The 14,301-nt window shown below is 39.6% G+C and overlaps 1 protein-coding gene across 1 annotated transcript in view; it reads left to right on the forward strand.

The window, feature by feature from the left end:
* LOC124285876 overlaps positions 1 to 14,301 on the forward strand; it is a 124,392-nt gene that overhangs the window by 53,676 nt on the left and 56,415 nt on the right. The window contains exons 3-7 of the mRNA XM_046722156.1: positions 160 to 254; positions 2,506 to 2,523; positions 7,701 to 7,817; positions 10,831 to 10,934; positions 13,203 to 13,267. Coding sequence (XP_046578112.1) covers positions 160 to 254; positions 2,506 to 2,523; positions 7,701 to 7,817; positions 10,831 to 10,934; positions 13,203 to 13,267 — 399 coding nt within the window. The remainder of the gene's footprint in view (positions 1 to 159; positions 255 to 2,505; positions 2,524 to 7,700; positions 7,818 to 10,830; positions 10,935 to 13,202; positions 13,268 to 14,301) is intronic.

Genomic DNA, 14,301 nt, shown 5'->3' on the forward strand with positions numbered 1-14,301 from the left:
AATAATGGATGAAATATGAGAGGTAAATAGAAACAGCTCTACGAATTTATACGTGCCAAGGAATATAAATGTGCATGGGAATTGTGTCTTTCTATTTCAGAGCATGTTTGAGAGATACACGGGATGGATATATTTTATACTCATGTGTTTCTCCTGCAGATACTTCTACGGTTCTCTGGTGAATACATGTGAGTGCCCGCCTGGTTATGAAGGCAGCAAGTGTCACCTGAAGACTGACAGACCCTTCAATAAAGGTAAAGATTTAGAGGAGCTATGTCAGATGCTTAGTTCTACTGTCATGAACTTGGATACAGAGTTGGGATCCATCCAACCTCTCTGTGGTTCGACCTGATTGTTTTCTTCTTCGGAATTTTACAAAATATAGATTCGGCCTTTGAAAATACGATTTTTGTATTTCTGTAAATTAGTAATTACAGTTAAGATGATAAAATCAAATTGTGAAACAAATGAAAGTTTGTTGAAATTATCCTTTCGCTCCTGGTGCTTTAGAGCTATACTGACGGGAAGAAATAAGTAGTCGCATACGAGGAAACATTTGGTAGGCTTGACATCCGATTGTGACATGAATATGGCCAGGTATTGTTTGACGATCACTGGAGATTGTTTGATAATGGCTGAAAAATGAGGACGAAGGCTGGAGATTGTTTGATGATTGTCGAGCATTCATGACGATGACTGGAGAATATGCATGATGGTTACCAGTGAATGTTGACGATGACTGGAGGATTGTTTGATGATTGCCGAGCATTCATGGAGAATTGTTTGATGGTTTCCAAAGACTGTTGACGATGTTTGGAGATGGTTTGATGGTGTCCAAAGACTGTTGACGATGTTTAGAGATTGTTTGAAGGTGTCCGAAGACTGTTCACGATGACGATGATCCAACCTTGTTTGACATGATCAAAACATGTTTGAAGATGATCGAAACTTGCTTCAGTATAACTGGAAGTCGAGATTGGTTGACAATGGTTGACAATGACATGAGATTGACTGATGATGACTAGATATTGGAAACCTATCATATACATATTCATAAGTTACCTCTGTGCCTTTGGATCACATGTGATCATATGAAATATGTATGTACAAATGCAACTTCAACACATCCTCTTTATTTGTTTCCGTCAGTATAAATCCACCAGATAATTAAAATGATATTTAAGAAATGCATTAAATTTTGATTTTCACATCAGTATTGATCTGAAAGACAACTAGGTGTTAACCATCATGATGTTTTTACCTTATTACAATGAAATTTTTTCACTCGACGTCAAGTCTTCGTTCAAGAATTCCTACATTTTGTATCCATGCAGGATTTGCAAAGATAACATTGTACATTTTTGTGTGTATGTATTTTTCAACAATGTGTGTGTGTACTAATTCTTTTGAAGCACAAGCACAACGTTCTGCTAATTTGATAGCATGATCCTTTGTCATATGTATGCAGATGCTATAGTGTGGTCCTATGTCTTCTTTTTGACTTTAGATGTTACGTTGTTACGTTAGTTTTGGGAAGGGCCTGTGTTGTTACGTAATTGGTGTACGGACATTAGATACTAAGTTTGAAACCGATTATATTTGCATGGACTATTTTGAGAAAACAACAGATCCGTACTGCCAACTGGAAATGGTGATTCTATATACTCACATATATATAAATTTATCATGTTCATTGACAATCGTTAAGAATGAGTGACTATGCCTTTACGCCGCTTTGGCAATATTACGGTGAGATATACCGTAAATTGGCTTCACGATTTTTTTCTCAGTGGGGAATTGAACCCAGGTCTTCGGCGTAACGAGCCTCTTTAACAGTTATGTTAATGGTGCATTCACCGATACTGAAAACTGATCGTCTCTGTCATAAATGTGTATGTCAAAGTAGTTAAGTGAGTGAGGGAGTGATTATTATTTGACGTCGTATCTGGCAATACTAATGCAACATCACGGCAATGTTACCAGAAAAGGACTTACCAAGGTGAGAACTAAACGCGGATCTTCGGCGTGACGAGCGAACGCTTTAACCACTAGACAGCCTTTTCTCGTAGCATTTAAACGACTCTGTGTTAACAAAGTCACTGGACGCTAAAAATGGCATAATGCATATCCCACTGATGGTGTTGGATAATTCAAGTAGATTCTTTATGGTATCATACTGTACACACCTTATTTCAATACTACCAATCCTTCACAAAACAAAGGGCCGGTGGGTTAGGCAAGTGGATACAGCATTCGCTCGTTACGCTGAAGACCCTGGTTCGATTGTGCTGCTTGTGAAGCCCCTTACTGTAACCGAAGCTGACTTTCTCCTAATACATTAACCCTGATCTTGATTCCAAATCCACACAAGAAAAGGAAAACCGGCTGTTGTGTCAAGATTCTGTTGATACATCAAATCAAGGCTCATAAGAAAACTATGTTTTTCTCGGCTACATATTTACAGATCTCCAATTCACCTTCTGCTATTAACACATTCTTTTACAGTTGAAACCATGCCCGAAGGTAAGAATGATGAGACACTGACAGCTTCGTTTCAAGCTGTCTTTTTCAAATGTGGTGCTTTTTTTAATTCTTATTGAAATATGTATTGTCCATGTGTTTGTGTTATTCATTGGGTGTTACATGTGTATATCAACAGTACCATACATAAGTTCATCCGTCATAGACTGTTTGAGCTTATACAAGGTGTTCCTCGTCAGCCTTTACGTTAAGCCTTCCCTTCATTCTAGGATAGATAGTCCCTTGTCGATGATATCAAGTAGGCTGTATCGGCAAACGAGGTTGTTTATCAGTCAACTGAGACGTGTTTCACCTTATTGGGACTCATCACGACAAAGATGGGTTTGATAGCAGACGAAATCGATCTGTAGTAAAACTTGTTATTTATACATATAGATGTGAGACTTAATAGGATTTTGATAAACGTCAGTGTATGATTACGTCAAATAGAAACACAAGCCTACTGAGATAATCAAAGATTTATCAATGTTAGGTTAAGCGATAACGGCGAAATGGCCTTGGTTGATATATTTTATTATAAGTGCAAGAAACCTTAACAAAATATTGTTAGCCGAATTCATGTTTAAACTATGTACGAAAAAGATAGAAAGTTATTTATCCCTCTTAAGAGTTTGTTTCTAATGCTTTTAGACAGTCTGATTGATGAAAGACGGATATATATATAGATTTGGGAATTTCAATTTGAAAACAAATCAAATGTCAATATTAAGGGAGTCAACCAGCATTTATCATGAAACCTAAATATTTCTCAAATGTACACACTAAACATGGACTTTCACCATTTATTGTTCATGGAATTCTCTTGCATGGCGGGCATACACATTACTGGCTTCCCGAGCACTATGAGCATTTTGTCCACAAATTAGTTATTTGGTTCACAAATAAGCTTGTGTCATGATCCATTTCTTCATCCCTCTGAAACTACTGGTTCATTAAGGTGACACGTTTGCATGTTCAAGAGATTCCAGTTTCCAAGATGATCAATGTGGCACCATATCTTCCTTCTTAAATTATGCCAGATAAAATGGAACTGTTGCAGTGTACATCCATAGTTTCAGCATTTGTTGTTCTGTCAAAGAACCTCGGATAATGGTCATTTATCTTCCGAGAATAATATGGCGTTATTCCACAAAGTAGATATATCTATTTCGTACATAGTCCTTCACGCCAAGTCTAGTGTAACCTTCACATTGATCTTATGTTTCGTAGCCATCATGAGTTACCGTAGGTCCTGTAGAGAGCGTCCGGACCTTCCCAAACTTCAGTTCACTGGCCAATATGTGACCAGAACGGTACCTGTGGTTGTTCGGGGCATGGGTTCCTGCAAATGTCCTTTTCGTAATTGGCGATTAAATAATCAGGTGGCGTGCTCAATCGGGGTCATCGTCACACCCCACCCTGTTGAACGTTACTTAAGTGCAACATGGAACAACAACAAGAATAAGCTAAGTTACGTAAACATGATGACAATTATTATCGACAGATATCGTTAGCTGTAGGTTACCCGACCCCTTATTTCAGGTCCGGTTGGATTTCAAGAACTATCACCCCAATATCAGACCCTTTAGTAAAGATTCCCAATATCAGAACCTTTAATAATATAATTCTGTTAGATTCTGTATACATGGATGTTGCAAACTTTCTATAAACCTATCAGGTGAGCTACAGAGGCTTAGCGGTATAACGAGCGAAGACATCACGTGTAAAACAATGAACGCGTGCGTCAGTGGGTTTGTCGAGCGCTTCCTAAATGTGTTCACAGTGTTTCTTCTTTCACTTTAAACGCTTTTCTTGCTTTACTGCTTCATCATAACACACACTGCATTAACACTCAGTCTATATGTGTCCTTGTTGCTGCTAATCAACGCTTCTTAACGCTAACAACGCGCTATTGCTTAATGGATTTTTATGAATGATAATGGCACATGTTCGTGTCGGTCGATCGCAAAGGTGTCTCTGTTAATTCACAACGCCCAGACAACGGTCTGTCTGTATTATCTGCCCAAACAGACTCCTTTGGCGTGAAAGGTAATCTTGTCATAAGAATTTTATTTATTGATCACTGATGATCAGTGATGACACCAGGTGTTCGCGAAACTAGTCCTCATGTCCTACTCTGCAGCGTCTGTCACTATACGGCCAACAGTTCTCCACACAACTTACCTTGGACTGCTTTAGTGGTCATGGAACTGTCTGCAATGGATGTATCCTACTTGGGGAAATTTTCACTTTATCAATTTTCACAATACTCGACTTTGTAATATATCCATTCTAAATTAGTTCTATCGAGGTATAGAGATAATTATAGATTTCAGGTTCATGCAGTCCGACTATTTTCTTCCCATTTTATTCAATATCCGTTAAGTAAAATAGTGTCACAAGTGCAAAAAAGGTCGTAATGTTAATGCATCTACAGGACTAACAGGATGGTTGATCGGGTTTGTCAGTGGAAACAATCTGGATCAGACAAACCAGTGATCCCCTATGTCAGGAAATGATGGCATTCGGAGCCCCTTTTACGTACCCCATGCCATTATTGATCATTTGAAACTTCAGAGAAATCATCTGAGTCATGAATTTAACAATAAACTCCACCACCAGGACAATTATGGCACAGTTTAATCGCTTCTGCGACGACCATTTGAAACTTTAGACTTACAATTATGGGCCAGACATACCAGTAATATACTTAGCAATGATCTCAAACCTCAGGACATGACGCGGTCAATGCCCTGTTTCAGTCATCGATCATTAATAACATTAGACATACCGTTATAGACTAGGTCTTAGCAATGGTCTATACTATGGGGATATCAGAGCACATGATGCCCCGTTTCAGTCTCTTCTACAACGACCATTAATAGCATTAGACATACCGTTATAGACTAGATTTTAGCAATAACCTCCACTATCTGGATATGACGGTACTCGATGCCCCGTTTCAGTCGCTTCTACAACAACCATAAATAACATTAGACATACCGTTATAGACTAGGTCTTAGCAATGCGACCACTGTGAGGATGTGACGGCACATGATGCCCTGCCTCAGTCGCTTCTACGGTGACTATTAATAACTTGAGACCTACAGTTATGTTCCAGTCATACCGGTAATAGACTTAGTAGTAACCTCCACTATCTGGAGATGACGGCACTCGATGCCCCGTTTCAGTCGCTTCTGGAACAACAATTTGAAACTTTAGACCTTCAGTTATGATAATTGCTTCCTGAAGATAGACAAACCTCGACACAAAAAGCACTGGTGGAAAGCAAATGTTCACACACAGCCGGATGTAGGCCACGACACTTGTCTCAGCTCGATCTCAGTTACAATCAGCGTGGTGTTTTAGGAATCTGTTCCACTACGGCGTGTAACTGAGGCAAAAATCCTGTGCATCTCAGTTGATTTTATGTTTGATTTTTTTTTTCATATGAAAAAATATCTGAAGTTAGCAATGTTATTTTTGAAAAATTAACTGTGCTGATGTTTTGTCAACACTCCAATGCAAGAACATTATTATATTTAAACATAATTTCAATTTAAAATTGCATAGCGTGATATTTTTTTGTGCATAATTCAAATACAGTAACCGTTAGACATCTTTGAATATATATACATTTTTGGGATAATTTTACAATATCTCAAACATGATGGGGTCTCGTGATGGCAAATTCGTTTCTTAGCAAAGTTCTGGACCATTCTACGCAAATTTAGCTAACAACAAACTGCTTTTTTAAAATGTTTTTGTACTGATGAATGATGAACTGTTAATTCAGTTTTCAAGTACATGGAAACCAAACTTGATATGATTTCTTTTGACCGTTAGTTTGTAAATGCGATATTTGAGGAAAATATAGCAACCGTGTTATTGTAGGATACATAATACCTGTAGCGTTACAAGGTGGCGAGTTTACAGTATATATACTCGTACTATTAGATGCTGAGCGTACTTCAGTGTCAAGTGTCAAAAATAGCTAAACATTTCCATGCGTTGATGTTTGTACACACTGTTTAGTTCTGAAAATATGGTTGGGTATCATGGTTTCCTAAGGCCGTGATCGCAGTTGGACCTGAATACAGCTCACTTGTCAGAAATTAGGAGAAGTAAAGCAACTTTGTTCAGGAGAGTAGTGGTGGATGGCCGGGTTTGGCATCTTGACTTCTGAGAGTTTCTGGGACTTCTACCGTGTCTTACACTTATCATACGTGTTGTCTCCTTACACCTTTGTGTCTGTCCATCAAGCGGTGAATGGGTACCCGGTAGGATTATTGTTATGACCGTTAACCTTCTAGAGTCTCATTGTTGCTTTTGTTGTGTACGTTCTAGGGAGTTGAGAAAGAAAATAACTGGACACTGATCCAGTGGGCATTTACAAGCAGCCATAAGTTTATTATTTCCCAAACATCTCGTTCTTTACCCCTAAGAGACCCCTAATACTCCATGCGCCACTTGAGACGGGAACTGCAAATTGCAAGACAAATTCACCAATTGCATACCGTCGTGTTGAAGCCTAGTTACCTAACCCAGATACCTTAACAGGCAGGTAACTGATGGGTTATAAAGGTTTAAATCTGTAACCTGGGTTATGTCTTAGGTAGTCATAGCTACCATAAGGTAAGCCCCCACAGACCTACATGCGATCAATCTATCGTGATATTATGGGAAGTGATTTACACATGGTTTGGGAAACAACCTAACACTATGTCTAATGTAGCCAGAGCTACCATAAAATAAGCCCCACAGACCTACGTAGATCAATCTATCGTGATAGTTTGGAAGTTATTTACACATGGTTTGGGAAACAACCTAACACTATCCTGCACTAATTCTTCAACAGTTAACGATCTTCTACGTTTGCAGTTGTCATATGTTCATCAAAGGCATTTCTCTATTTTCTGTCTATATATTAATTTCCACTAGATCATGTTTCTTTTCTGACAAAACCGTATGAGCCTAACGTGTGTATTTCAGCACCGACCTTTCATTGCAATTACCAAGTAACCGTCATGCTTTTGCAAACTCTCTACCACAGCCATTGAAAACCTTTTGTTTACTCATCCTAGATATTCAAATGCTAATTTTACTCAGATCATTATCAGAGCACCTCGATTTTGTTCTGATGAGTCCAGTTTTATGAAATATATAACGTCTTGTTTCAGACTGTGAGAACCTCGGTTGCAGTCAACTGTGTGAACAGTCTCAAGATGGAAGCTTTTATTGTTCCTGTTTGGAAGGATTTAAGTTGGATACTGATAACGCAACGTGCATGGAGAAAGGTAAAAACGTCGAAAAGGCTGGTTGATTGGTTGTTTAACGCCGCATTCAGCAATATTACAGCTATATGGCGGCGGTCTGTAAATAGTCGAGTCTGGACCAGACAGCCCAGTGTTCAACAACGTGACCATCAATCTACACAGTTGGGAACCGATGACATGTGTCAACCAAGTCAGCGAGCCTGACCACCCGACCCCGTTAGTCGCCTCTTACGACAAGCATGGGTTACTGAAGACCAATTCTAACCCGGATCTTCACGGGTCACTTCGAAAAGGATTCCCGGAGCCATATCGTGATGTTGTATGTAAACAATAGCAAAAGCCTTATAGTGATGACACGCCTCGTATTCATTGCCAGTTTGTGTCTTGGGGAAAGAGAAGTACGTTTCGGGGCTGCTTCTTCCTCATTCATCATGTAAACTCTTCACAAAGGCATTTTTTCATTGTGGAGTTTTAAACTAGTTACCGTTGGGTATATCTTACCAGATGTCATGTATATAAACATTTCTATTGTAAAATGTCAACGTTGTACGGTCGAAATGTCACAAGCGTAAAAAACAAAACAGATAAAACTAACCACTTGAAGACAAGGAGTGCTGTAGAAATGCATAATTCTTTATATAAAAACACATTTCTCTGAACCAAACTGAATTGTAGTTAACAGAAATGACAAGATGATGTGTTCGAAATGCCGCGTTCTGTACGTTCCCCTGCGAAACCCAGAGAGGCTCATCGATTTCTTATTCTTATGCCTTCGGTTGTGGTGTAGATAGAAAATTGGACGCTATATCTCCATGCTAGAAAGCTAATGCACGTCTTTCATGCCATAGTGTGTGTGCTTTAAATGAAACAGATAGTCTTAGGATCTCAATGGCCCCATTAATGATTTGTGGTGCAATCTGTTTCTTGAAAATTGATTTTAAAAGATTTATCCCTTGTTTTAAATAGAGGTCCGTTATTAACGTAGCTACGAGAGAGATGCGGTTATTGATTTCATTTGTGTCTGTGATATCAACCAGAAGACTCACACTTCTATAAGTTTAGTAACGCATTTAAACCTCTGCATATAGCATGTATGGTACACATTATCATTAAATTGGGGCGCTTCATGCAAGGATTAACATGACAGTGCCCTTGGGTCTTTTTGTCAATCAATCATAACTTCATTAGGAAAGACCAATATAGGATACCCTTTCACGATGAAACCCTGATGTTTAAAAGGAATTCAAATGCAGAGTTGGTGGAAGTGAACTGCAAAAGCAAGACCGTAATGCATTATATGTTCGCCTAGTGAAGCAAGAACACTTTCTCGCAGTAATATCTACTGGACAAGTCCAGAGTTTCGCCATTCTGTATCCATATCATGGCATGGCTTCCTTGTCAGATATGGATGCAGTAGGGATGCAAGCTTGGATTATATGCTGCCCCACTGAACGGGTTACGTCTTCCTTGTTAGATATGGGTGCAGTAGGGATGCAAGTTTGGATTATATGCAGCCCCACTGAACGGGTTACGTCTTCCTTGTTAGATATGGGTGCAGTAGGGATGCAAGCTTGGATTATATGCTGCCCCACTGAACGGGTTACGTCTTCCATGTTAGATATGGGTGCAGTAGGGATGCAAGTTTGGATTATATGCTGCCCAACTGAACGGGTTACGTCTTCCTTCTTAGATATGGGTGCAGTAGGGATGCAAGCTTGGATTATATGCTGCCCCACTGAACGGGTTACGTCTTCCTTGTTAGATATGGGTGCAGTAGGGTGCAAGGGATGCTGCCCAACTGAACGGGTTACGTCTTTTGTTAGATGCAGTAGGGATATGCTGCCCAACTGAACGGGTTACGTCTTCCTTGTTAGATATGGGTGCAGTAGGGATGCAAGTTTGGATTATATGCTGCCCAACTGAACGGGTTACGTCTTCCTTGTTAGATATGGGTGCAGTAGGGATGTTGGATTATATGCTGCCCCACTGAACGGGCAGATATGGATGCAGTAGGGATGCAAGCTTGGATTATATGCTGCCCCACTGAACGGGTTACGTCTTCCATGTTAGATATGGGTGCATTAGGGATGAACGGGTTCTGTTTGATGCTACACTGACATCACACACTCAAATCAATTCAGTGTTTGACATGTAACCTTCAAACGAACCGTCCAAAACAAATCACGATGGTGTAACCAGATATGAGGGTTGTAATAATGGGGTTGGCGTGAAGTACGTTCGAGTGTAGGTGGGCCGCTAGTAATACCTTTTCATGACAGACTTTTGTTGGTTATTGTAAATTATGATTTTAAAGGGAATACACATAAATTTATCATGTTCTTCAACAAAGGTCCTAAAGGTTTCACTCTTTGATTTCACAAAACTACTTCTTATGGGAACCTCGTTAAGTTCTGTTTCATTGATCGTCTGTGGCACAACGTCGTCTCTGCTCAAAGCATATGGATTACAGGACCTCTTAAACTTGTTCACCATCGTCCTGCAGCCCAGTTATGTGTGTCCTTTCAAAATCTTCGTGATGAAACTGTTTAACAACCCGGTCGATCTCAAAACTTGACTGATCAGAATAACATAGATTTCTTACGCAAATCAAGAATCATTTTGTCAAAGAGATATTGATATTTTAATAAGATGTGATGGTTGGCCTCACGGGGCTTATTGAAATGGTTTGTGCATGAAACTGTCATTCAATTACCAGTTCGATATCAAAGAAAATAAACAGATTGTATAATTATGTGATTCTAAACATCGATTCAAGACAATTTGGAAATACGATCAAGAGAGGCAGAATATGTCAAAGACTGGTAATGCCATTACCAAGTCAAAACCAAGGCAAATTCTATTTTATGAAACATTTGAATTTTTGTCTCCATCATGAAACGCCATTTTATCCGATATAAAAATTAGTTATGTCTGTGTATCAAAGGCTCGTCACGGACACCTCCTTCTCGTTACGTTCATTTCCTGAATGCTTTGTTGGATATTTTGTAAATACCTCGTTTTCTTTAATTTCCAGAAATGTATCGAATTACTGTCAGCGTTCCAGTCAGAAAGGACGTGGTTATTCCTGCAGGATTTACATCACCACATGAGGATGTAACGGCCAGAGTGAGAGGAAGGGTATGTGTCATGTATTCAACAATTTATTACTGTAGATACGGTATTGGAGTTATTGCTTATTCAGTCTGACCAGAACCCCGTTCCACAAAGCCATCGTAGCGCAGTCGTTAGTTTGTGTTAGAGTACGGACGTAAGGATCACCAGGGGCTTCCAATGTGTCGTTCAACGGAATCGGGGTCACAAGGGATTCTGCTCGTGTAAGTAGGAGGGCAGCTTCTAAACATTTGTGGCATCATTGGAAAGCAAGGAAAGGTACTCTTGAGATTTCGCATGGTTTTGGACAGTATTCTGTCGATCTTAATCATTTTCCGTTAAAATCCGGAAAATCGTGACATTCGTAGAATATATATCAGGATTCAACTTACTTTATAACGGACGAAAACTAGATATATAATTATATATATAGTCATATACTTTTATATGTACTACTGTACAATGCTGAATTTTACCTTTATATGTACTGAGCCACAAAAGAAATGTCGCACTGATAGCGGTTTCTTAAAACACACACTTTAATTTACTCTAATGAACAATCAAATCGGAGGATTGAATTCAAACTTGACAATTATGGTTAACACATTTTTGGTGATCACATTTAGAGTTCATACAATCAAAATCACCTAAAATGGTACCGTTAAGATACCCCAGAGTCAGTATTGTGTGTGGCCTCTATAAGCATCGATGAAAGTGTTGCATCGTCTGTACATGGAATGAATTAGCTGGTTGATGAAGGCCATAGGCACTTTGGGTCAATACTCTGTGAAATGGCTGATGGAATCCAGCAGCAGTTATCGGCCTTGGGTGGCGGTCATTCAGTTTTTCTTTGAATCTCGTCTCAAAGGTGTTTTATTGGACTCAAATCAAAATCGAGTGCAGGCTATTGTAGAATTTGGATGCCATGTTGTTTTAGGAAGTCCAATGTTACTCTGGCAGTGTGGGCATGAGCATTGTCTTGTTGGAAGATGTGATTTCTGTAACGTCCAAAATGTGGTACAACGTGGGGTTTTATGACTTGGTCAATATAGCGAGCAACTGTCACGTCATTTCCTCATCCTGGACCGAGATTCTGAAACACCACGGTGCCAGCTATCTGGTTCAGACCGATTGCACCCTATACCATGATGCTTGGACAACCCCACGAGTCTCTTTCAACAATACACTCACTGGAAAACAGTTCCCCACGCCTTCACCATACTCTCACTCTGCCATCGACTGTCGAAACACAATATCTTCATGAGAAAAAACACAGTTCTCCATTGTCGATAACGCCAATTCCGATGCTGAGTTGCCCATTGCAGTCGGTTTGGGCGGTGATGAGCGGTGGGGACAGGACTACGATATGGTCTGTGACAGCAGAGGTTTCTTCCGCGCAAACGCCGACAAACTGTATCGGCACTGATGGGTCTGTGGTGAGTCCCAATGGTCTGGCGTGCTCTTTCCGTCGCTCTGGGGAAGCGACCCTGCAGATGGTGGCGCACAATCTGTCGGTCTTGACATTGTGATGTTACTGAAGGTCGCCGGACGGTCTTGGATGCTGTTAGTGACCTGATACCGTTCCTGCAGTCGGTAGATTGTCCTAACATGAACATTAAAATGATTGGCAGTCTGGCCAACTTGTAATCGTCCCAAAACGTGGTTCCTCTGATCTCTCGTAATTCGTGGAATGATTTCAGGCGAGTTTGGGACTCGCTTTCATTGGTAGGGCTGTCACGATATGCAAGTGCATTTTCAATTTCACGAATATAATACGGAACCTTTTACCACGTCTGTCTTTTTAGGTGCGTTTGGTCGAAATGCTTTTTCATCAGAAAACACACTGATGTTGGTAATAACTGTCAATTTGGATTGAAAAACATGTTAACAAAACGATACAATCATAATAAAAACACCATTTTGTAAGAACAAAATCTTGCATTTGGTTTTGAAAAGCGACGTTTCTTTTGTGGTTCAGTATATATTAAGGATAACACTGAACAAAACAGTTCTCTGTGCAGAATTGCGCCCCTTACTTGTAGCAGGATCTGATGATCGTGGGCTCGAATTCCGTATTCGACCCGATTATGCTAAGTGGTCTGTCAGTACCATATCCAATTTTCTAGGATCTATCAGAGAAGCAGAGGTCTACGACCTTCGGCACAAAAAAACTACATTAAGCTGATATACTCTCTGTCTCGTTAATGTCAGAAGGGAAATTTATAAAGAACAATACGTTCTAATTATGTATCTGTTGCATATACTTGCTGAAATAATAGTCTTTTCATACGACAGGTACTCTATACCCTGGACCTCTCGGGAATAAAATCTGTTACAGAATTTGGATTTGATGGCGTCAGGTAGGTTGTTTTTCACCACTGTTTTTATATATATTTTAAATCGATTGAAAATCCCATAAAGAGATTAGACGTTACCATTGTTGGTCTTATAGCTAGCAAAACAATAATTTAATGGGTCTTTCGAGATTATAAATCATTGATAGCAGTATCAAGTGGTACATCGCATCATTATAGCATTGTTGTAGTATCGCTGTAGCATCATTAGAGCATTCTTGTAGCCTCATTGTAACATCGAGGTAACATCTTTGTAACATCCTTATAGCGTCGTTGTTGCATCGTTGTAACATCATTACAGCATCGTTGTAACATCCTTATAGCGTTGTTGTAGCATCCTTATAGCTTTGTTGTAGCATCCTTATAGCGTCGTTGTAGCATCATTGTAGCATCGTTGTAGCACCATTGTAGCATCGTTGTAGCACCATTGTAGCATCGATGTAGCATCGTTGTAGCACCATTGTAGCATCATTGAAGCATCGTTGTAACATCATTATATAGTATTAGGGGATTTTGTATTAGGCTCCGTCCGTACGTACGCACGAATTGGAATATCTTAAGGACGGTTGACTAGATTCTTTTCATACTTGGTACCAGTATGCGAAAGGTCCCCGTCAGGTTTGATGACCTTGACCTTCATTTCAAGGAACTTTAACGTTTTACTGTTGTCAGCGAGATATCTCAAAAACCGTTCCCTGGATTCTCTTCATATTTGACACCAAGCTTCATATAGGCGCAGGGCTCTCTCGATTTTGGTGACCTTCACATAATTTTCAAGGTCACGGTGACACTTTGAAGATTTCAGCATGTTAAGATTGTCAAGTCTTAGATATCTCAAGAACGGTTCACTGGATTTTCTTCATAGACTTTCAAGACTTCTCTTGGATGTTCTTTTGATAAGTAATTTCTTTATTACTATTTTTTTTCATATTTCATACACTATGACATTCATGTCAAGGTCAAAGTGAGTCTTGAAAATATGTGTGTTTGAACAGCTACAGAGCAAGATATCAAAAAAGGTTGACTGGTCATCTTGTTGT

This window comes from Haliotis rubra, unplaced genomic scaffold, assembly GCF_003918875.1.
Source record: "Haliotis rubra isolate DU_JTF1 unplaced genomic scaffold, ASM391887v1 Scf37, whole genome shotgun sequence".
NCBI lineage: Eukaryota > Metazoa > Mollusca > Gastropoda > Lepetellida > Haliotidae > Haliotis > Haliotis rubra.